This window comes from Drosophila virilis, chromosome 4 (assembly GCF_030788295.1).
Source record: "Drosophila virilis strain 15010-1051.87 chromosome 4, Dvir_AGI_RSII-ME, whole genome shotgun sequence".
In the NCBI taxonomy this organism is placed as follows: Eukaryota; Metazoa; Arthropoda; class Insecta; order Diptera; family Drosophilidae; genus Drosophila; species Drosophila virilis.
In genome coordinates this window covers 13432149-13453008 of record NC_091546.1, presented here as the reverse complement: position 1 = coordinate 13453008, position 20860 = coordinate 13432149, and the positions used below count along the sequence as shown (strand labels likewise).

Sequence of the window (20860 nt, the reverse complement as noted above, 5' to 3'; positions counted from 1 at the left end):
TAACCGCGCGCGCGTGTGTGTTTGTGCTTCCAACTAATCCTTGACTTGGGGCTTTAAAAAAAAATATATACATAAAAAAATATTCAGGGCAACGCACGCCCTTGGAGCAAAGCCTGGGCGAGGCAGCACCGCTGGCGCATCAAAGCAGCTTTGTTTCCTGCCAAGGCTCCGGCTATCAAACGCCCGATGGCCCCAGCTCCAAGAGCAGCTCGGGCACATCATCGCCTGCGCGCGCCTCCATGCTGTCGAGCAGCAGCAGCAGCGCTGAGAGCGTCGACAGCGCCGATGCAGCTGTTATTATCGAGCCGGAGATTAACATAATGCTATGCGATGACGAGGATTTGAACTATGCGGATGTGCAATCATTCAGCGACGAGCCCGACGCGCCGCCAACTGCTTTGGCTGCCAAACGTCCGGCTACGGTAACCACAACAGCTGTAAGTGCCCAGACCGGAAATACGTTTTCAATTTCAATATGCCAATTGAATTCCTCGAAGCCGACCACGCCAAGCACGGATGCGCTCTCCGCGCTACTCACCGAAGGTTTTCTGGAGCCCAAACGGATTTCATTGGGTCTGGCGCCCTCGGAGCAGAGTGGGCAATCGACCATGCACACGCTGGTGCCGCCACTGGCCTCATATGCCACAGCCTTGGCTACCAGTACGGCCAGCTCAGTGAATCTGACGCCCAATCTGCGGCGTCAGCATCGCCGACAGTCGTCCACAAATGCTGCCGTCTCTTGGAACGAAACGGTGTCCATTAAGTGTTCGCCCATTAAACAAAATCTGGTAAAGATCAGATCAGCTTCAGCAATAACTGTGCCACGGATTACCCTCGCTCTTATCTCGCAGTCTGCGGAGCATGAGGAGCTGGTCACAATGCGTCAGAAATCGCTGCATCGCCGCCATCTGAGCATGGGCAATGCCAGCTACTCCATGGACGAGGCACAGGCGCGTCAGCGTCGCACCAGCAATTTGTCCGGCGCCAGGGATGAGGCTGCATTAAGGGCTGCACAGCGGCCGCATAGCTGGGGACCCGTCGGTACGGTCTACTATATGGAGTCGCTGATGTGCGCCTTCTATGAGCCCGCACTGCTGCATGGACCATGTATTGGATGAATCTTCTTATTTATTATATTTATCTTATTTATTTATTTCAAACTGAAACTTTGTATAAAGATTTTGTTTAATGTGCGTGCAATAAAACCTATTGAGGTCGTGTGTAGCAGGCCTCAAGCAACAACAACAACAAAAAACAACTACAATTACCCGAAAACATATGTAAATATCACTTTTCTAGAGGTTTTACTTTTATTATACAAATCTGCATTGATTCGTCTTATCAATGCCTAAAGCGTTCTCTGGGCTATGCGCGCTTATACAAGTGTAATATAAGAACTATCTTAATATTATTTATATATCCTATAATGCGATCAAGATTCCATATTCTTCTCTGTGTGTTTTACTGCTACTTGAAACCGTTTACTTCGCGCTATTGCTAAAAATTTCTTTTAAGATTATATTTTGCTACAGCAACATATAAAAAATGTGTAAAAGCCTATATTTGATCAGCTTGATTGAGACATTCTTAAGTTAAAAATATAGTTTCTTTTGGATTTACAAAATATTCCTACTAAAATTTAAATTTTATTTTGTTACGCTCTTCTATGTGATTCTCATTATATTGCTTGAACCATGCAATGACACAGAAAGTTTACAAAATGGTTGATAATATACTGAAAGTTAAAGAAATATATATAAAATAATAATTTAAAAAAAAATGCAGCTAAAAATCTTTGAAGCTTTCGGCTTGCCGATTAATAACATATATTTATTATATTTATAATTTAATTTCTATACTTATTTGTTTTATTATTTATTTTCATTTTGACATCTGTATGTGTGTGCGTTTTATTATAGACCATGGTTATCCACTTCCTGCACCAACAGTACGCAGAAGGAAGGAAATTAAATTGCATCCACATGGTAAAGTTTGTGTTTTTATTTCATTTTGTTTGTTGTGCTTGATTTAAATCATCATAAAGACCATAATTAAAATATTTAACATATGTAAAGATCGCTTAAGATCGCCAGCAACATCATGCCGATATTGTCTTGCCTTGTACATTATCTATTTGCCGTAATATATATCAAATTATATATCTACATATATATATATATATCTATATACGCTGCATGAATGTTGCTCTACCTGCTACCCTGTAAAATAACATATTTATTATCATATTTTAGCCATATCTTAATGTTGTCATTAGCTTTAATATTTCCTATATGCATAGTTTATAACAATATTTTATTATATCAAAAGCTACGCGCGCCGGCGACTATTATATGTTTGAGGAAATGGATGACAAGTTCGAGCTGGATTTAATACACGATGAGATTGATTTTCTCGAGGAGGAAAACATAACGGAAAGCGAAATGAAAATGCAGCGACGCAAGACGCTATACGATGTAAGTGATCACTCTGAACATACTTTCTTTATTCCAGCCAAGCTCAAATATCGAGTATTATTCCCATATACTTAACTGAATGGCATGCTGTATGCATGTTATATATTATATAACATGGCTGCAAACCAATGTCTCGCCTCTTAGTTTTTATATAGGTTTTATATAGGTTTTATATAGGTGTCTTAGGTTTTATATATCTTATGAATCTGGTTTTTCATATGAAAGTGTAAATAATTTAAAGCGTTCACACAATATATATATATATATATATATATTGCTTGTTGGAAGTGGGTTTCCTCCTGAAAGCAACTTTCCCAGGTCGATCTACCAATTGCCGCCTTCTGTCCGACAGTATGAATGCGTCTTTATAGGAAACTAAGTAATAAAAGAGAGTTGATATGCAGAAGAAACTTATAATTTTTAATCGAGAATTCCTACAAATTTCAAATGTGCAATATGTAAATAAAAATAATATCATAATAAGTAGGTTTATCTAATATTCTATAAAGACACTTGGATAAATAATATTGCATATTTATTGGAAGCTAGAACTTTGGTATACACAAACTTTCGTATGCCATATTTATGCCCTGAAAAATTTATAAGGATGGGAACATATGCAGCGAAGTTAAGCAAGAACACATTTCGCATAGAATTTGGGGTAGGTTTAGTTGATAGAAACATTTTGGAATATCGGACCGATGGGGCTTGCAGCTAGTTTTCAGCCTTGATATACATATACCCATAATCTGTTGTAAAATTCCCTTATAAATTACGCCAACCGCCAACACTGACATTGTCGACACACAAATGAACAAAACATAAAAGGTTTGGAAGGATCTAAACGATGCGGAATATCGTCGTCATTTGTATATGCGCGAGCGTTCCTATGCCTCCGAGCCGGGCTCTCGCATCGCGCTCAAGGATATGGCCGCCTATAGTCTGGATGAGCGAGATGAGCTGGTTGCTGGTGTGGATCACGTGACTGATGACGTGGCCGACAACAAGCGTGCTGATGCTGACGATGACGATGATACCATTGAGTGTGACGTGGGCGTGCGCACCTCGACGCTCTCCGAGCCGGTTGACTTTGGTCGACGCAGTCAGACGCTGCTCGAGACCCAAACGCCGCCTCCAGTTCAGGCAGTTGTGAGTGTGCAGCAAGAAAAACAAAAAACAAAAAAAAAATTAAGTTGTTAAAAATTAAACAGAAATTCTTTAATTGGCGCACCCGTTCAACAAGTGTTTTATCGTGCAACATTTGCTATAACTATATTTGATCACGAGTTTTAAAGCGCTGCAAACAACAACAACAGCTGCAAGTTGGCGCACACACTATACAGTCCACATATATAGCTGTACAAATACATTAACATTTACAACTTTTATGTGTATAAATATCTTTTATATATTAGCTTTATTTCGTTTTCTTGCGTCTCAATGTTGTTTATTATGCGTAAATATTACTTAATTCTTACAATAATTGATTCTGTTTATATTCTTATATGCTTCTTCTCCCGCTTCACAGAAATCAAAGGATGCGCCCACCGATTTCTTTCCCTCGACGAGCAAGGGCATCTCCAAGGAACGCGATGCAGCGGCCACCACAAGCAGTCCCAAGCCAGCTGCCAAGGATGTAGCCGATTTGCCAACAACGGCTGCATTGGCGACGGCAGCGCCACGCGAGGCCACCTCCAAGGAGACCTCGGACAGTAAATCGAAAATGGAACCGGATAGCGGCGATGTGACGGCCAAGGATTCGGATGAGGATTTCGATACGAATCCCATTATACGCCTGCTGGAGGGCTTTCTGGTTACCTTAACCATACGCCTGAATCGCTTCTCGCGCAATTATCGCTTCGTCAATCGGATTTTGGCGGGCGAGAAGAAAACTCTCAAAGTAGGTCAACGATTGGTCTGTTATTTTTAATTTCTTTAACTAATGTATGAATTTTTGCTGACAGGAATCCAGCTCGCTGAATCGTTTGGGCCTCTCCAGCGCCGCGGCCATGTTCCATTTTCTGAAATCGAATCTCGAGAGGTATTTAGTGGGCGTTAGCTATTCTGGGAGTGTGCGCCGCTTGCATTTAACTATCCCAACAATTTATAAATATTATTTGTTTTTATTAAATTTTCATTTGATTTTCTTTATGATCGAAAAGTGCGTTTTTAGCGTAGCGCACGTTTTCTCTCGTATTTCGAATTTTGTTCAAATGGTTCGAAAAAACATATATATTATTTTGCGTTATGTTCCGAGTTTGTGATATGAATTTTATTGAAAGCAACAAAATTAATTTCGTTTTATGATTTTCTATTCTTTTTATTTGTTTGTTTATTTGCATATGTTACCTTTTGTGTTACGTGTGTTTGAAACTGTGTACCTGCTTCCACAATATCAAAACAAAAAACAAAACCAAATCAATCAAACACCAAAACTCACCCCACCTACATCACGTTGCGTTTGTGCATTATCTTGATTAGTGATGAAAACGGTGGTCAGCCAGTTTCATCATCTACACCGCGTCGCTCACAGCTGGCCACAACAACAACACCGCCCACAGCAACAACAATATCAGACAATGAACACTTCAGCACACCACTTAACACAAATACAACAACCACACCGCTCACACCGCCAGAACAAAAACAACAGCAACCACCACATCCACACGATAAACCACCAGCAACCAGTACGCCACAGCAATCACAACCAGTCGACGATATCATCGAAATGCCTGTAGATACCGTTGATGCAGCAAGCTCTAGGTAAAATACCAACTATCAACAGCTCAAATGCCTAACAACCATCACCATCCCACTCCAACATTAAAAACTGCATATTAAGAACAGCTTCTAAATACCCTGTAACTTGGATCTTACGGAAAGCAAACACTTACTTTTGCCCGGAATCTCAGGAACTCACAATTTAACCAAATAATCAATGGCTGCTGTTAACATATGTGTCTCATGTTAAGCAGCTGTAATTAAACAGCGCTCAGTTACATAAGTCTTAACATGTGGCAGTTATGTTCAGCAACTTTTAGTAAAAGCACCTTCATACATAAATCACTGACAATGTTATGAACATTACAGTATTATGTTAAGCAGTGCTTAGCCTGGGTTATTTTGCAAAAGTCATCAAAATGGATGTCAGAAATTCTCTGGACACCTATTAATTTGCTTGGATAAATAATTATAATATGCCTCTCTGTGAACTGTTCTCAGTATATATTATGCTTAATCAGATCAATTCCATAACTAAATCGATTGACCCAATATTCATTCCACCAAAAATAACATAAGTATTTTAGCCCACATAAATCGCTTTAATTTGATCAATAAATTTATTTACTTTTCGATTTAATTTATAGCTGCAAATATTAAAAAAAAAAAAAATCGCAACTTATTACAAATTTGAAAACTAACCAATTGTAATTCGAGAACACAACGAAACGAAACAAAACCAAAATCTTTACTAATTTTTTTTCTTTTTTTCTTACATTTTACATTTGTTCTGCGCGCATTTTGCTCATCTGAAATTTTGTGTTTATAGAAAACAATCAATCAGTTCATCGCCGCCAACGAAAGGGTAAGTAAATTCCAAAACATATATTACATCCGATATTAAGGATAACGATACTAAAACATAACTGTCTACAAGAATAACACACACACACACACACACACACACACACACACACAGATACCTACATACCTACACAGCATTCTACTGTGTCTGAAACAAATACATATATATCTGTTAAAGCTCTACTTATAACACTTCTAATACTCTATACTTGAGCAAAGATATTGTTTCTACTTACTCGTGCTACTCTATATGAATCTCATCTCTATTATGACTGTGCATTTTGATACAAACACACACTCACACATATGTAACACACATGCAATCCATATATGCCTGCATTTTGGTGTTCTATATAGCCGCAAATCGGACTGCGGCCTGCCTGAGATACGCATTAAAGCGCCATCTATTGAGCGCAGCGGGCAGCAGCAGCAGCAGCAGTTAACGCAGCCGCCTCCGCCGCCGTCTCACACGCCTCATCATCATCATCAAGCGCATCATCAGCAGCAGGCGAGCATCGGCTCGGGTTCGCTCAGCAAGCACTGGTCCTACGAGCACGTGGACAGGTATTGACCACGCCCATCTACACACACACACACACACACAGAAACATACAGAGACACATACCCGACCAAAGAACCAGTTGCAAGTACTCGTAGAGCTGTTGCTGTTGATGTTGTTGCTGTTGTTACTGTGCTAATTATAAACGTTTTTCTCAGCCTTATCGAATACTCTTCACACGGGCAACATACTCACCGTAACTCTCCTCATCTATTTACCTATCTATAATTCATAGCTCTCTCTCTCTATACTCTATAAGCGCATTTGGTGGAGAATTTCAAATCAATGTTACTTGATATATATCGAGGATTATTATTTTAATATATCATCAGTTATAGATCATGTTTACAGCATTTGGAATTCTCTACCGATCTTCATATAACTCTTAACTAATCCTTATTTATGCTCTACATATATATCTGTGGCTGTCTTTAACTAATTTATTGCATCTGCTTTAATTTAAGTCCATGCCACTCTCTGTGCGTTCTATGCTAGTATGTATGTATGTATTGTTGTTGTTTGCGGCTTTCCTAACCCCCCCAAACTTATCAGTTGTACTCTTAAGTTACCCCGCACACCCCCCACGCAACTAGAGTGCGTCGCATGCAGCGCACAGGTTTCGCCAAAAAAATAAAAATAAAAAACCAGCACCAGAGGCATGTCTATAGAGCTAGTCCTGTAAAGATTTGTAACTCTTCCCGATTTTGGAATTTTTGCCTTTTCTAATCTTTGTTGGCCACTTGCAGCGCTGGTGAATTCAATCTGGAGGAGGAGAACTTTGCGCAGCGGGATCATCACATCATTGTCGAGGTGCTAATTTCCTCCTGGTATGCGCTACTGGCCAATACGGATCTCATTTGTTATATTGTGGTGTTCATCAATCAGGTGAGTCACAGCCCATCAATATCGTTAAGCAAAATCGTTAAGATTTACTCTGCTCCTTGTAGGTGGTCAATGCCAGTCTCATCTCGTTACCGCTGCCCATTATGGTGTTCCTTTGGGGCACACTATCGCTGCCGCGTCCCACGAAAACGTTTTGGGTCACATTGATTGCATACACGCAGGCCATTGTCCTGATCAAGTGCATCTTTCAGTTCAAATTGATTTGGGCCAACTATCACAATTTGCCCAATCAGCCGCTCGCGCCGGCCAAAATCTTTGGCGTCGAGATGAAAACCCACTATGCGGTCTATGATTTGATATTGCTGTTGGTGCTGTTCCTGCATCGCTATCTGCTCAAGTCGCAGGGCCTGTGGAAGTCCGGCTACAAGGATGTAGATCAGCAGTTTACCAAGCCCACGGCCAGCATGTGAGTGTGTCAATTAAAACCCACTTTGCCCCTTACTTATCTAGTTGCCATTCACTTTCAGCGATGATCGCGAGGATAGCGATAATATGTCACAGCCGGACTCCCGCCAGCTAAATGAGGATGCCGCACAGAAGCTCAGCCTGCAGGTTAGCCAGGTCTCCCTGCCTGGCTCGCCCGAGTACAGCAAATCGGCTATCAATCAATTGGAGTAAGTGCAAAGATCTAGCCTTTTATCTATGTTAGGTAATCGAAGTTTTCGGCAAAGATTCAATTTGATATTCAAGTTCCTGAGATTTGAAAATGTGGAAAATGGGTGGTAAAAGATCGAATCAAGGATGTTATTTTTCCTATTTAAATTACCTTAAATTCGCCCCTATTATTTATATAATACCTTTAAATCTCGATCATTGTCTCACTTCTAGACGCACTAAGTATACGTCCTCGCTGCACAAGTTCTTCTTCAGTCTGGTGCACAAATCCCGCCTGGCCACCGATGTCTATGCGCTGATGTTCCTCTGCGATTTTGTGAACTTCTTTGTGCTGCTCTTCGGCTTTACCGCATTTGGCGTGAGTTGCTTAAGTATTTTTCAACGGAAACCACTCTAAAACCTCTTTAATCCCTACACAGACTCAACAAACGGAGAGCGATGGCGGCGTCCAAACCTATTTGGCGGAGAATAAGGTGCCGGTGCCGTTTCTGATCATGTTGCTGGTGCAGTTCCTGTTGATTGTCATCGATCGAGCACTTTATCTGCGCAAGGCTTTGGTCAACAAGATCATATTCCATTTCTTCTCGGTTATTGGCATACACATCTGGATGTTCTTTGTGGTACCGGCTGTGACGGAGCGAACATTCAATTCGCTCGCACCGCCAATTATATTCTATGTGATCAAGTGCTTCTATATGCTGCTGAGCTCCTATCAGATCAAGTCGGGCTATCCGAAGCGCATTCTGGGCAACTTCTTTACCAAGGGCTTCTCGATGGTCAATATGATTGCGTTCAAGGTGTACATGCAGATACCCTTCCTTTATGAGTTGCGCACCATACTCGACTGGGTGTGCATTGATAGCACCATGACCATCTTTGATTGGCTTAAAATGGAGGACATCTTCTCGAATATATATCTGATACGTTGCACCCGGCAATCGGAAACGGATTTCCCTGCAATTCGCGCACAGAAAAAGCCCTCCCTCTCCAAGCTAATAATGGGCGGCACTGTTGTTTTATTGATTGTCATCTGTATTTGGGGACCGCTCTGCTTGTTTGCGTTGGGCAATGCTGTGGGCACGTCGAATGTGCCCTATCAGGTGTCGGTGTCCATACGCATCGGTCCCTACGATCCCATATATACGACCAATAACTATGATAGCATATTTGAGATTGACTCCAAGATGTATGGCCAGATGACGAACGCGTTCATTAAGAACAAACAGGCGTTGACCTTTATAGCTGGCTACGATGCCACCGATGTGGCTGCTGTCAAGCTGGCGGGCAACTCGCCTTCACTGTGGAATATAGCTCCGCCGGATAGGCAGCGCTTGGCCAACGATTTGCGTAACAGTAAGTTGTTAACGGCTGTTTTAAGCCGAAATTGAATTATCCTTTATCAATATATCTTATAGATCACACGCTCATTGCGCGCTTTTCCTATTCGCTGACTCGCAAGGCGCCCGCCAAGGGACTCAAGGAAAACGTGGGCGATGAGCACATCATCAAGCTGGATGAAACGTTCGCGGGACGCACTGCACTTATCAATATGCTCGACGAGACATATGAGCAACTGGAGGGCAAGGTCAATAGCAATGCCAATGAGACTACCAATGTCAATGGCACCATCAGTGCAAACGACACCATCAATGCGAATGGCACCACCAATGCGAATGGCACCACCAATGCCAATGCCACCATCCCAGCCAAAAACGCAAGCGAGGTGGTCGTGGTGCTGCCCAACATGATACCTAAGTTTATCAAGGTGCTCAACTCGGGGGATGCGTTTGTCGTGACTGTACTGAGTGGCAAGGAGCAGGAGTATCGACCGTTGGTCATTAAAATGCATCGCGATAACGCAACCAATGGGCTCTGGTGGGAGATACGCGATTTTTGCTCTGACAGCTTTTACACGAACACGCTTAAGGACTTGCCCTACAGCGATTGCAGCTCGGGCATCGTCATGTACACCTTTAATGACAAGAAATTCCCATCGACCTTCAGTTTTCTTACAGCGGGCGGGTGAGTAACATACTTCTCCATCAAATATCTGCCTGATATCTACTTTTCTTTTATTTTTTTTTTCCTTCCCAGCATCATTGGTCTTTATACTACATTCGTGTTATTGGCCTCGCGATTCATGAAATCGTTTATTGGTGGCCAAAATCGTAAAATCATGTTTGAGGACTTGCCCTACGTGGATCGGGTGCTGCAGCTGTGCCTAGACATATATCTGGTGAGTGCTAGTAAAGTATAAAAATATGAGATATGAAAATATTTCTGTCTGTTTTTCCAGGTACGTGAGGCACTGGAGTTCGCTTTGGAGGAGGATCTTTTTGCCAAATTACTCTTCCTGTATCGCTCACCCGAAACGTTGATCAAATGGACGCGCCCCAAGGAGGATTATATGGATGATGATGGCGACACCGATTCCATACCCAGTCGCATGAGCGTGCGTCGACCCGAGCAGCTACAACAACATCAATATCAACAGCAACAACAACAATAACATAGGTCTAATCTAAATGTTTGAGTTAATTAGAATCTTGTTTACGTATGTTTAGTACGTATGTTTCGTTAACGTAGGTTTCATAGTTCTTTTTTAAATTTATACAGAAATTAGTTAGAGAAACAATATACAAAATACACACACACATACACACACACATCACCTAAATACACTTACAATTAATTACAATATTTATGTAGTTAAACTTTGTCAAGTACTGCCGTGTGTTAAAAAACCCGTGTAAACGTTAAAGGAATTTGTACACCTACTAATTAGCTAGTTAGTGCGTGTTCTATAGGGCATACAATACCTTTATGCATACTATATAGGAATTGTAACTAAAACCAACAGTCTAACTAATTTTAAGTAAGTGAAAAGTGTTGCAGTGTGTTAACTTAAAACTAAAATTGATTAGCTAAACGAATTGATAGAGAATTTGCCTAAGTTAATACCTAAGTCATATAAAAGATTAATAATATAAATAATAATAATAAGAACTCATATTCAGGGATTTTTAGCATTTTACAAATAACTTTATTGTAAAACGTATAATTAAAATATGCATGAAGCATTCAACTTATTTGTGTAAGTTAAATCATAAAACATATATATATATATATATATATATATATATTTAATGCAATGTCTCATATTTCATATGTAAATTTAATACGTGTCGTGTGCGCAAACTTCAAATTACATCAAATATTTTCTACGTTAATATGTGTTTATGTTGCCTTAGAAAACAAAACAAAAGTTAATTGATATTATGTATTGTATATGTCGAAAAGTTTGTTACGGACGATTACTATTATCATATATATATTTATATCTGTGTGTGTTGCATATATAAAAGCGTTGAATTTATTTCTAGGCATATCATATATATCACATATTGTTTTTTATATCGTACGCAAATATCATTTGCTTTACTGCTAGACCGCAATTTCATATCAAAATGCAACATTTCTAAAACGCTTTAATGTGTTTGGCTTCAAATCAATATCAAAGTTATCTATTATGCCTTTATACTAAATACATATACATATGTATCTCGAATAGGCAATCTCCAATTAGCTATAGATTAAATACACACACCCAACTACAACTATACATGCTATTTTATACATGCATATTAAAACGAATAAATAAATGTAATAAACTGAGCAAACACTAAACTAATTTTTGTACCAAACAACGAACAAAATAAGCGTAAAAGTAAAACTAACTATAGCTAATAAATGTACCTATTTTTATTATTCTTGTAATATTTTAATTAGCTGTCAAGAATCATAGGAAAAAATACTTACTATTAATGCAAATAGAGAATCAAAATGAATTGTACTAAATTGTTACTGAATTTTTCGACCGAACCAAACAAATATGTTATATGACGCAATCCTTACCAGATTTATGAATATGTATTCCACATAAATCTGGTCATTCTATATAATTCTGGTCATAAAACTTGTTGACTTTCGACAATTTATTTTTTTTTTCAATACCTTAATTTATATTCTTTAACAAAAATGTAAATATGTAAATAACATGAGATCCTCGGATGGGATAGTGGACTGGATTCAGGTTATGCGCGTTGAGCAATTGCGATAGTGCGTGAATTTGATGTCTCTGCTGTCCAGGCTGTTGGCGCTCTCGTTGCTCTGCTGGCGACTAAATTTGACCGCTGGATACACCTCCTCCCACTGGGATTCGCTGCGACTGAGCACGCCGCGCCGTCGTGGGGTCGTAAAGGAGCTCTCCTCCTCACGTATTGTATTGACTGTGCTGTTGGTGGCGGTTTTGGGCAGAGGATTGTTGAGCATTTGTGTAACGCTCTTGGATAGACGTATGGACTGTATGCGATTGTAGCCACTGTTAATTGGCTTATAACGCTCCAGTTTGGATGTTAAACGTGCCATCTCACTGCTCATCCACTCGGGTGCTCGCATGCTGAACCGACAAGCGTTGGAATTATAGTAAACAGAGCGAACCACCGACGCGGTGCTTTTATAACCATGCAGCTTGAAGGTGATGTAAGCAGGGGCATTGGCATATAATCGATACGCCTTGGCTGGGCATTGCGTAAAGACCTGATGCAGGGCTTTACAAGCACAACAATTGCACGGGCTTTCCAACCGCCCCTGCTACTGACCTATTCACTAAGCCTTGGTTAGAGATGTAACAATTTGGCCTTCATTTACCTGAAATATCGACATTTGAAATGTTTTTTTTTTTCAATATTTCCGGTAAATGTGTGTCGTTTTTCGAAGGTCGTACTTTTTCGACATTTTTTCGAAATAATTGAATTTTTGAATAATGTACCTTTTTTGTACACGTATGTTGCGGATAAATTTTCCAAAACATACTATTTATTAACTTTCGGGCTCTCACGGCGTTAATCATCAATTAAAACAAATAAGGCATAGCGTCATAATTTTGCCGACATATCTCCGCCTATTACTTTTGTCGATATTAATTCGCTTTAATTTGACGAGAATGACGTCGGCTAAATTATGACGTTACTCGCCAAACAGAATTATTTTTATAGAGATAACATTTAATTATAAACTAAAAGGACAAGAAGATGGTGGCACACATTAAAATGAAATAGAATAGGCTACAAATTCGAACTACTTTGGATTGCGGTTTTAGTTTTTGGTCAACAAGGATATGCTGTACTATGCTATGTACAAAAGTGAAATAAAGGACCTCGTCTTAGGACACTTTGCAATTGTCATCGTGCAAGTGATCCCCATCGAGCTGCACACCATCCTCGGCTGTCGAGAAGACGCCGCCCTGAAGCACTTTGTTAACAGCCGCCCGCGCCAAATAGCCCGTGGTCTCCGAGTAGGGCAGCGAATAGAAGGCGGTAAGATCCTCCTGCTTGTTTGGCAGAGCCTGGTGCTCCGACGATTTCGGCTGATGCTGTATGTTGTTGTCCTTACAGTACATGGCAAAGGCTTCGGCAATGATGCCATCCAAATCCAGCGCCTGCTTGAAATGCAGCTCGGGATTGCTGTAATTAAGAGGAAATATTAAAGCACTGTCCCTATACTAAACAGGATTTGGTTTACCGATTCAGAATGGTGGCCACAATGCAGAGTAGCTCGACGGTAATCTGACGTCGCTCCGGACGATCAATGCAGATGAGCGTCTCCTCAACCAGCAAATTGAAGGTCAATTCGCCGCGACTCATGCTGGTCAGCGTAGGTGTTGCTGGCAAATGATGACCCTGCGTCAATATGCCCTGTGGCGTGCGCTGCAGAATCTCCCAGATCTTGTTATAGAAGTGCTTCGGCACGCGGCACAGGCAGCCCTCCAGCTGGCGTCGCTGCAGTGTTGTAAGTCTGACGGAAAATGGTTAATATTAACAATTGAAACAATTCACGAAAATACGCTTACTTTTCCTCAACGGCCCATTCACTGACAGTGAGCACCTTCTGCAGGAGAATGCGCACCTGGAAGGGCGACAAATTGTCTACGTCAATGCTTTGTTGTCCAGAGATTTGCAAATAGATGCGCATGGCTTCAAGCACCCAGCCTATGCGTATTTTCAATATGCCACGAAACATGGACGGATTTGTGGCTATAAGACGGCCGCAATATAAAACCACCTCCTGCTGCAGCACCGCCTGAATCACATTATATGGCTGCACGCTGGTGTACATAACATTCTGAATCTCGGCGGGCGTCATCGGCTTATCGAAGACTGTCTCCTTTTGGCCAATGATGCCCACGGTTAGCTCCTTGCCATTTACAAGCACAGTGGTTATAAACGGACTGATTGAGTCCACAATGTGATGCAGCAAAGAGGAACAGTAGCGCACGGCGCGCCAATAGCGCAAAGAGCCTGCGCGATGATAGAGCTGCGTGAGCGCAGTACTCACATTGAGGCCGTTAACCTCAAAGTGGGAGCCCTCGCGATTGAGCAGAATGCCCCACAGTTGGCACAGGCAATAGATGGATTCAGTGTTGCGCAGCGCGTTGATAATATCAGGCGTGGGCTTGCTGTCAAAGTGCTGTAAAAATTCAAAGGTTAGTCTAGGAAGCAGTAGATAATTCAACGGTTCAACTTACCGCCACGGAAATCTTCTCCTCGACATAGGTAAGGGCCTTGGGCACATCTGTCAGTGATTGATAACCTATATATTCGTGATTGATTTGTGAGAATGCATTCTCGTTGTCTGTTAGATCGCTTTGGTTCATGAAATCCAAATGCTCGATGCAGGAGCTGCTGATAAGATTCTGGAGTCGGCCAATGCGCACTTTCATGCCATCGCAGTAGCCCTTTTTGAGCATGGCAAGCAGATCAAGCATTTCCTTAAACTGCGGATCACGCATGTGCTCCTCACGTATTAGCAGGCAGACTGTGGGCCTGCCGGACAGTCGCCAGTACTTGCCCACAAATTGCAGCTCCGTTTTGATATCGTCGATCAAAAGCGCCATGTCACGATATAAATAAAAATCGGACACCTCAAAAATTAGCGGATAGCAGAGTACGGTCATGCCGCAGATGCGATAGACTTTGCTGGTGCCGAGCGAACCAACTGGGCGCGAGGGACGACCTGATAGGCCCACCTTGTGATTGACACCCAGATGCTGATAGACTTTGATCAGCTCCGTGGAGCTCCAGATTTGCACAGGCTCCACCTGTAAGTAATATTTATATAAATATATATTGATTGGTAATATGAATATTAATATGTTTCTCACTTACCTCATGCGGCGTTTGAGTCTGTATGCCATAGGTGGCCATCATGGCCTGCAGACGCATGGACTCGGCGATAAGCACTATTTGCACCACCAAATCTGTGGCGGTGCCCTGTAAGGATGCGCAGAAACAAAGGTAAGTAATGATATTTAAGACACAATCTTCTGGTGTTAAGCAGTTAGAAAATGCATATAGCCAATTCTTTACATGGAAATGTAAAAAATTGTACTAGCCAAATGCCAAAATGCATAAACAATTAGCATAACAATCAATAAAACAATTGGTGGCACACAGGATGCTAGCGGAGAGTCAAACAGTGACAGAGAAAGGAAGGTGGGAAAAAAAAGGTGGAGCATATAGAACAAGAGGTGTTGAGGGCTTAAAACATGCCGGAAACACATAACACTAAAGAGAGAGAGAAAAAATAACTGGTAACAAACTGTACAGAAATATATTACTTACAGCTAGTTTAGAGTATTTAATTGTAAATTAATAATCATTAGTTCAGGCAATTGTGTATTAAAAAATTGTCAAGTTATAAAGAATAATGTTTAGCTTTATGACAAGGCTGCAAGCCAGTTTTAAGCCCAGCCGGTTCGAACCTGAAATTCCCATTACAGTAAAGCAATTAGGCGGATACTTAACGCCCGTAAGAGCTACCCGCATATAACATTTTTTAAAAAGCGTTTGCCTAAAACTTCTTACATTTTACTACTTTTACAAGTGGTTTTTTTTTTTAATATTTTCTATAGAAGATTCTAATGGAAAATTGACTAGAATTTCTAAAAATTGTTCGAACCAAGGCCTAAAAATTGCAAGCGAGTTCAATTTTTGTGGGTTGCAGTCTTGATCTATTTAGTATATAAATGAAATAGTTAATATTAATCCCAAATTTTGAAAGTATTTGCCGTTTGAAAGTGCCAATTTGTTGACTAGAGATGAGATTCTTAGCTCAGGACCCGCACAATATAACCACTAATTACCTGCATTGCATCCAATATTAGCGGTACGCGTCGTTTCTATTTCATTTTTGGGTTTTTTTTAGTTGAAAAATAAATATGTATATGTACATTTAACAATGGGCATTTAATTAGTGGAAACAATTTCATTTAATTTTTGCAACTATATTTTTTATAGCAAATATGTGCGGACTTTTCTGATAAATTTTGTTGAAGTATTTGCGTCCCGCAAAAAAAAATGTTAAATTAAAAACGATGTAGCAAAAATAAATCAAAAACATATTAATCAATTTTGACTAACTATTAATAGCTTGCTTTGATGGTTAAGTACAATCGGTTAAGGAACAAGAAGCCAAACTGAATACTACGTAGAAGTGGAAGAACCCAAGATCTGGTGAACCATTACTTACAGTGCCCGGTTTAGCCTATGTATAGAGCGTGTGTGGAAACAAAATATGCAGTAGATTTTTTTTTATAGACAAGAAACAGTACCGAAAAGAGTAAAGAAAATACTTTTGTTTTAGATACAAGTAAGCAAGGGTAATTAATTTAACTATATACAATAAACACAGCCATTGTATCAAATAATATTTTTAAATGATTCTTTTCTGTTTTTAAAAAGCAACTAAAAGGCATAAGTATTTTTTGTGTGTGTGTGTGTGTGTGTGTGTGTGTGTGTGTGTGTGTGTGTGTGTGTGTGTGTGTGTGTGTGTGTGTGTGTGTGTGTGTGTGTGTGTGTGTGTATGTATCCCGGCAGGAAATGCTGGGCTCTACGTGGACATTACTTTTGGTACATCTGAAATATTCGAAAACCTCAATTCTGTTCAATTTATTAAAACCCTGGCAATAAAAACTACATGAAGAAATTATATTAAGTATATTCAGATCCAAATTTAAGAAAACAAAATTTACCTTCTTCTGAAAGGGTTATAGAATGTGTGGGCTATTTGTCTTAAATAAATAATCTATAAAAAAAAAACTGCATTATTTAAGACCTGCTTGTCTTAGACAGTTTGCTGTCTTTCAATCATTCGAACCGCAGTATACAATTTCCTGCAGGGATTGATCAAAATAATGTCATATATATACACAATACTATATATATATACGCATACCTTCGATCAGTGCTTAGTGTGTGTGTGTCGCAAAATAATAAAATTTGGATAAAAAATGTGCAAAACATCTAATAACAAAAAATTAAAGAAGCGCTTCTTTTTTTTTAACATAAAAGTTTTAATTTTGACAATAGATCGATAGATCGATCAGATTGAGTGCGAGTAATTTGTTGTATAGGAATTTGGGCTACTTACTTTGTGTTTATCATCGAAAGCTTTGCCCTGTTTATAATAGTGTATGCCAACCGATAGAATTACAAATGTTTGGGGTTTGTTTATGGGTTGTGGGTATATATAGTTTTTGGTTTTGTTTTGGGTATTGGAGCAGTAGTAGTGTAGTAGTAATTGTTGTATATATGTGGTAGTAGAGAATGGACAAAATATATATATATGTATATATTCATATATGATAAGTAGTATTAAACAGCCAATTCAATTACTTAACCCAAAGTATAATAGAAACTAAAGAAACATTACAAATTAAATCGAATACCAATTAGACAGCGAACACACAGCAGACACAGAAACGCAGCAGCGGCGCCGGCAGTTAGCTGAGCCCTTATCCCCCGGTTCAGTGGTATATATTAATGTATATTTTTTGTATAGCCCCTCACACCCAGTTACCCGCACCGCCCACAACTCACCTGAAAAGCCGAATAACGACCGGCGCGTCGTGGTCGATTATAGCTGGGCAGATAGCGTCTGATCGGATCCAGTTCGTTGATGTGTAGCAGTCCAGCAGTCAGCAGCTGAGCAATGATGAAGAATGACTGACCCCAGAGGAACAGCGACTGGGATGGCGCACGCATATAGGAGCCCTCGCCATCTGGTGCATAGTACATGGTGACCACTGGATCACCATTGGCATCGGTGTGCAAACAGCGGCGCAAATCATTTTGAAACTCCTCAATTTGTTCATTGTTATTCTTAAAGACACCATCGATGATCATCGATATGAAGAACAGTGGCCACTCGCACTCAAGACCCTCGAACTCCTTCAACTCGCCGGCCTGATAGTAGCGACGCGTTTTGTCCTCCGTTTTGCTAAGAAAACCATCGCGTGTAAAACGTTTAAAGCCCATTTTGCTGCGCAGCCGATTGACAACGTTCTGTTTGGTCTGCTCCACCAAGCGATCTTCATGCGAGGCAAAGGCTGGGAAGGAGAGCGTCAACAGCAGCGATGCATCCACGCCCTGAAAGTGAGAGGGTATTACACGTTCGGATATATGTTGTAATTGTTAAATATGAACACACCTTTGAGCTGGACTCACGCGGCAACATGGTCTCAAAGATGCTGCGATTACGATTGTGCGCATCAATGTCCACGTAGACGACACTCCAGGAGGCGCCTTTCTCGCCGAACAAGTTGCAGCCATTGATGGCCTCCAGCGCGGACTTGGCCATGCCTGAAACAAAGCACACTAGCATGGGCCAATATCTAAGCTTAGAGTGGACTTACCTATTGAAGACGCATGTATTTCGGGTGTGCCATTGTTGTACTTGGAGCCACGCTCCCACATGCCAAAATCGGGTGTGCGATAGGCACGCTCAACATAGTAAACCAGATTCTGCACAAAGGCCACCTCATCGTGTGTGTAAATGATCTGCAAGCCCGATGTGATCATCTGCACTAGAAAAAGCAGATACAAGGAGACCTGTAAAATAGCAAATGGTGAGTTTGAGGATTAGGTATGCCGGCAATAAGCTTGTTCCTACTCACGCAATCAATTTGCAAATGATTGTAGAACTCATCGGGATAGATCTTTTCGCCCGTGTGCAATTGGAATTTGCTATGCAGCGCATGCTGATTTGACTGCCGCTGCTTGAAAAGCTCCACGCGCGATGCCTGCTTTACCCAGCACTCCAAAATGCCGCGCATGCATTTGACCGTGCTCTGGCCGAGCTCATATGACTTGCCGCGATCATCATCGATGCGTCTGTACGCCTGATACAAGCTCCAAACGGCAGCAGCACAATAGACACTGTCACGCACCGATCCCACCACCTGATCGGTGCTCATCACCGGAAACAGGCCTGTGATGGGGCTCTGATAGCGCAGCAGCTGGCGTTTAACTACAGGAGGCGGAAAAATAAGATTAATATAAAAGAGAACGCCATGTAATTCGGTTAACAGCTTAAACAACGCCCTGCAAACTTCATGAAGCCGGACCATGTTTCCAATATTGGTGAGTCATATAATTTAAAACTCTTAATTAAACGAAATTTAAATTTTCAATTGCCCATTTGACTGAAAATATCGTAATACGTAAATATTTTCATATACAAGATTCGGGCTAAATTTGGGTCCAACACATCTTATACTTTGGACCTAGGTCTTACTCACAAAAGGTTTTTTCTATATGTTTATATTGGTTTTAGTTTAAGGTTCGCTTGATAGTCATAATAAAAAGTAGCTCCACATTTGCGGGCAATTGTTGGAAAAGACAAAGTTCATATTCTAGGAAAATCCCTTGACCCGGGCTATTGAACTATTCAAATTTATAGATTTAATATACTCATTTGTAAATAGAGAGTGCTAAAAGTTGATTAGTCAAGTGTCAATGGCTTCAGCGCACATGCTGTGGGGCTTTGTTGACAAATGCAAATAAACAAACCCCAAATGTTTGCTTTGGAGAGAGCTAGAGAGACAGAGCGAAGGGAGAGAAACCCCGAGAGCAACATATCGAGACGCTAGTAAAATGTGGGCCGATATTTTGCAAAATGCTTATTAATAGAATTAAAGACGCGACGCGATGAGACGCAGCGTTGTGGCAACAATTGATGCTAAATTGGCTGCCCTACACAGACTACTCCAAGGTTATATAAAGTGAGGGCAATGCGAGAAAGATTGGTGGTTCCGCCTAATTACGCTATTTACCGATGCCATAGTATATGTCCAGCTGCTTGACTGTGTCTTCGTAGTTGATGGTCTTTAGAAATTGATCCAGATTGATGTCCTCCAAGCTGTTGTGTCGCCCACTTGTCGATATGCCACTGTCTGTGGCACCTCCGGCAGCGCTACCGCCAGGTGTTGTAACTAATAGGCCGAGTCTGTAGAGAAATGCGATTGACGTGTTAGTAGGAATATGGAAATAATTGTATTTGATTTGAATACGCACGATTTCGGCACATTACGCATTGTAGTTGACTTCAATTACACGTGATTTGTGGCTTTAATAACCAGCATTCATTAGAAAATGTATACGCAAAAGAAAACTATACCCTTCAAGAGTCAAATGCGAAATGCAATGAGACCAGTTCCTCGAACAGAGATGTGTTCAGTGAAATTAAGGTGGCGGCTTTTTCAGATAAGCTGTGTGGTTGAGTGTGACGTCAGAACTTTTATAAGCATATTGCATGTAAATTTGAGTGATATGGATTAAGTGGAGCTAATATTTAAAAATAAACAAAAACAGTTGGTGCTAAT

At 40.6% G+C, this 20860-nt stretch overlaps 3 protein-coding genes across 16 annotated transcripts in view; 1 reads left to right on the top strand and 2 right to left on the bottom strand.

The window, feature by feature from the left end:
• Piezo (piezo type mechanosensitive ion channel component) overlaps positions 1-11224 on the top strand; it is a 38268-nt gene extending 27044 nt beyond the window's left edge. For 5 of the 10 annotated variants that reach the window (XM_015172804.3, XM_015172806.3, XM_015172810.3 and 2 more), the window contains 15 exons: positions 1920-1985; positions 2329-2474; positions 4003-4374; positions 4439-4515; positions 4956-5240; positions 6028-6063; positions 6420-6626; positions 7368-7506; positions 7569-7930; positions 7992-8138; positions 8353-8497; positions 8559-9492; positions 9555-10161; positions 10234-10375; positions 10436-11224. In XM_015172804.3, the coding sequence (XP_015028290.1) occupies positions 1920-1985; positions 2329-2474; positions 4003-4374; positions 4439-4515; positions 4956-5240; positions 6028-6063; positions 6420-6626; positions 7368-7506; positions 7569-7930; positions 7992-8138; positions 8353-8497; positions 8559-9492; positions 9555-10161; positions 10234-10375; positions 10436-10648 (3878 nt within the window). In that variant the 3' untranslated portion in view covers positions 10649-11224. Of the gene's footprint in view, positions 1-87; positions 1108-1919; positions 1986-2328; positions 2475-3302; positions 3624-4002; positions 4375-4438; positions 4516-4955; positions 5241-6027; positions 6064-6419; positions 6627-7367; positions 7507-7568; positions 7931-7991; positions 8139-8352; positions 8498-8558; positions 9493-9554; positions 10162-10233; positions 10376-10435 lie in introns of all 10 variants that reach the window. The other 5 variants (XM_015172808.3, XM_015172809.3, XM_015172812.3 and 2 more) reach the window with 3 other exon arrangements.
• An 888-nt stretch (positions 11225-12112) lies between these two features.
• On the bottom strand, positions 12113-12818 carry LOC6628563 (uncharacterized). Its single transcript, XM_002051924.4, has one exon. It carries the CDS (start codon positions 12595-12597, stop codon positions 12229-12231), a length of 369 nt encoding a protein of 122 aa, XP_002051960.1. The 5' UTR covers positions 12598-12818; the 3' UTR covers positions 12113-12228.
• Positions 12819-13184: 366 nt separating this feature from the next.
• On the bottom strand, positions 13185-20707 carry LOC6627350 (probable phosphorylase b kinase regulatory subunit beta). Of its 5 annotated transcripts, none has more exons than XM_015173310.3 (13): positions 20553-20707; positions 20312-20484; positions 19154-19506; positions 18893-19088; positions 18688-18839; positions 18078-18626; positions 17629-17655; positions 16729-16743; positions 15366-15470; positions 14726-15298; positions 14051-14667; positions 13723-13995; positions 13185-13664 (listed from the first exon to the last, which is right to left on the bottom strand). In XM_015173310.3, exons 1-13 carry the CDS (start codon positions 20570-20572, stop codon positions 13364-13366), a joined length of 3354 nt encoding a protein of 1117 aa, XP_015028796.1. In that variant the 5' UTR covers positions 20573-20707; the 3' UTR covers positions 13185-13363. The 5 variants fall into 5 exon arrangements, with proteins under 5 accessions (XP_015028796.1, XP_032294276.1, XP_015028797.1 ...); XM_032438385.2 differs by lacking the exon at positions 16729-16743 and adding an exon at positions 16343-16378; XM_015173311.3 differs by lacking the exon at positions 17629-17655.
• Positions 20708-20860: the final 153 nt, after the last annotated feature.

Coding starts and splice junctions, on each gene's coding strand:
- LOC6628563 (XM_002051924.4), bottom strand. CDS start 12,597: ATGCGAGCACCCGAGTGGATGAGCAGTGAGATGGCACGTTTAACATCC.
- LOC6627350 (XM_032438385.2), bottom strand. CDS start 20,572: ATGCGTAATGTGCCGAAATC. Junction 18,627..18,687: donor CGCGTGAGTCCAGCTCAAAG/GTGTGTTCATAT, acceptor TCTCACTTTCAG/GGCGTGGATGCATCGCTGCT. Junction 17,656..18,077: donor GTCGTTATTCGGCTTTTCAG/GTGAGTTGTGGG, acceptor TATTATAAACAG/GGCAAAGCTTTCGATGATAA.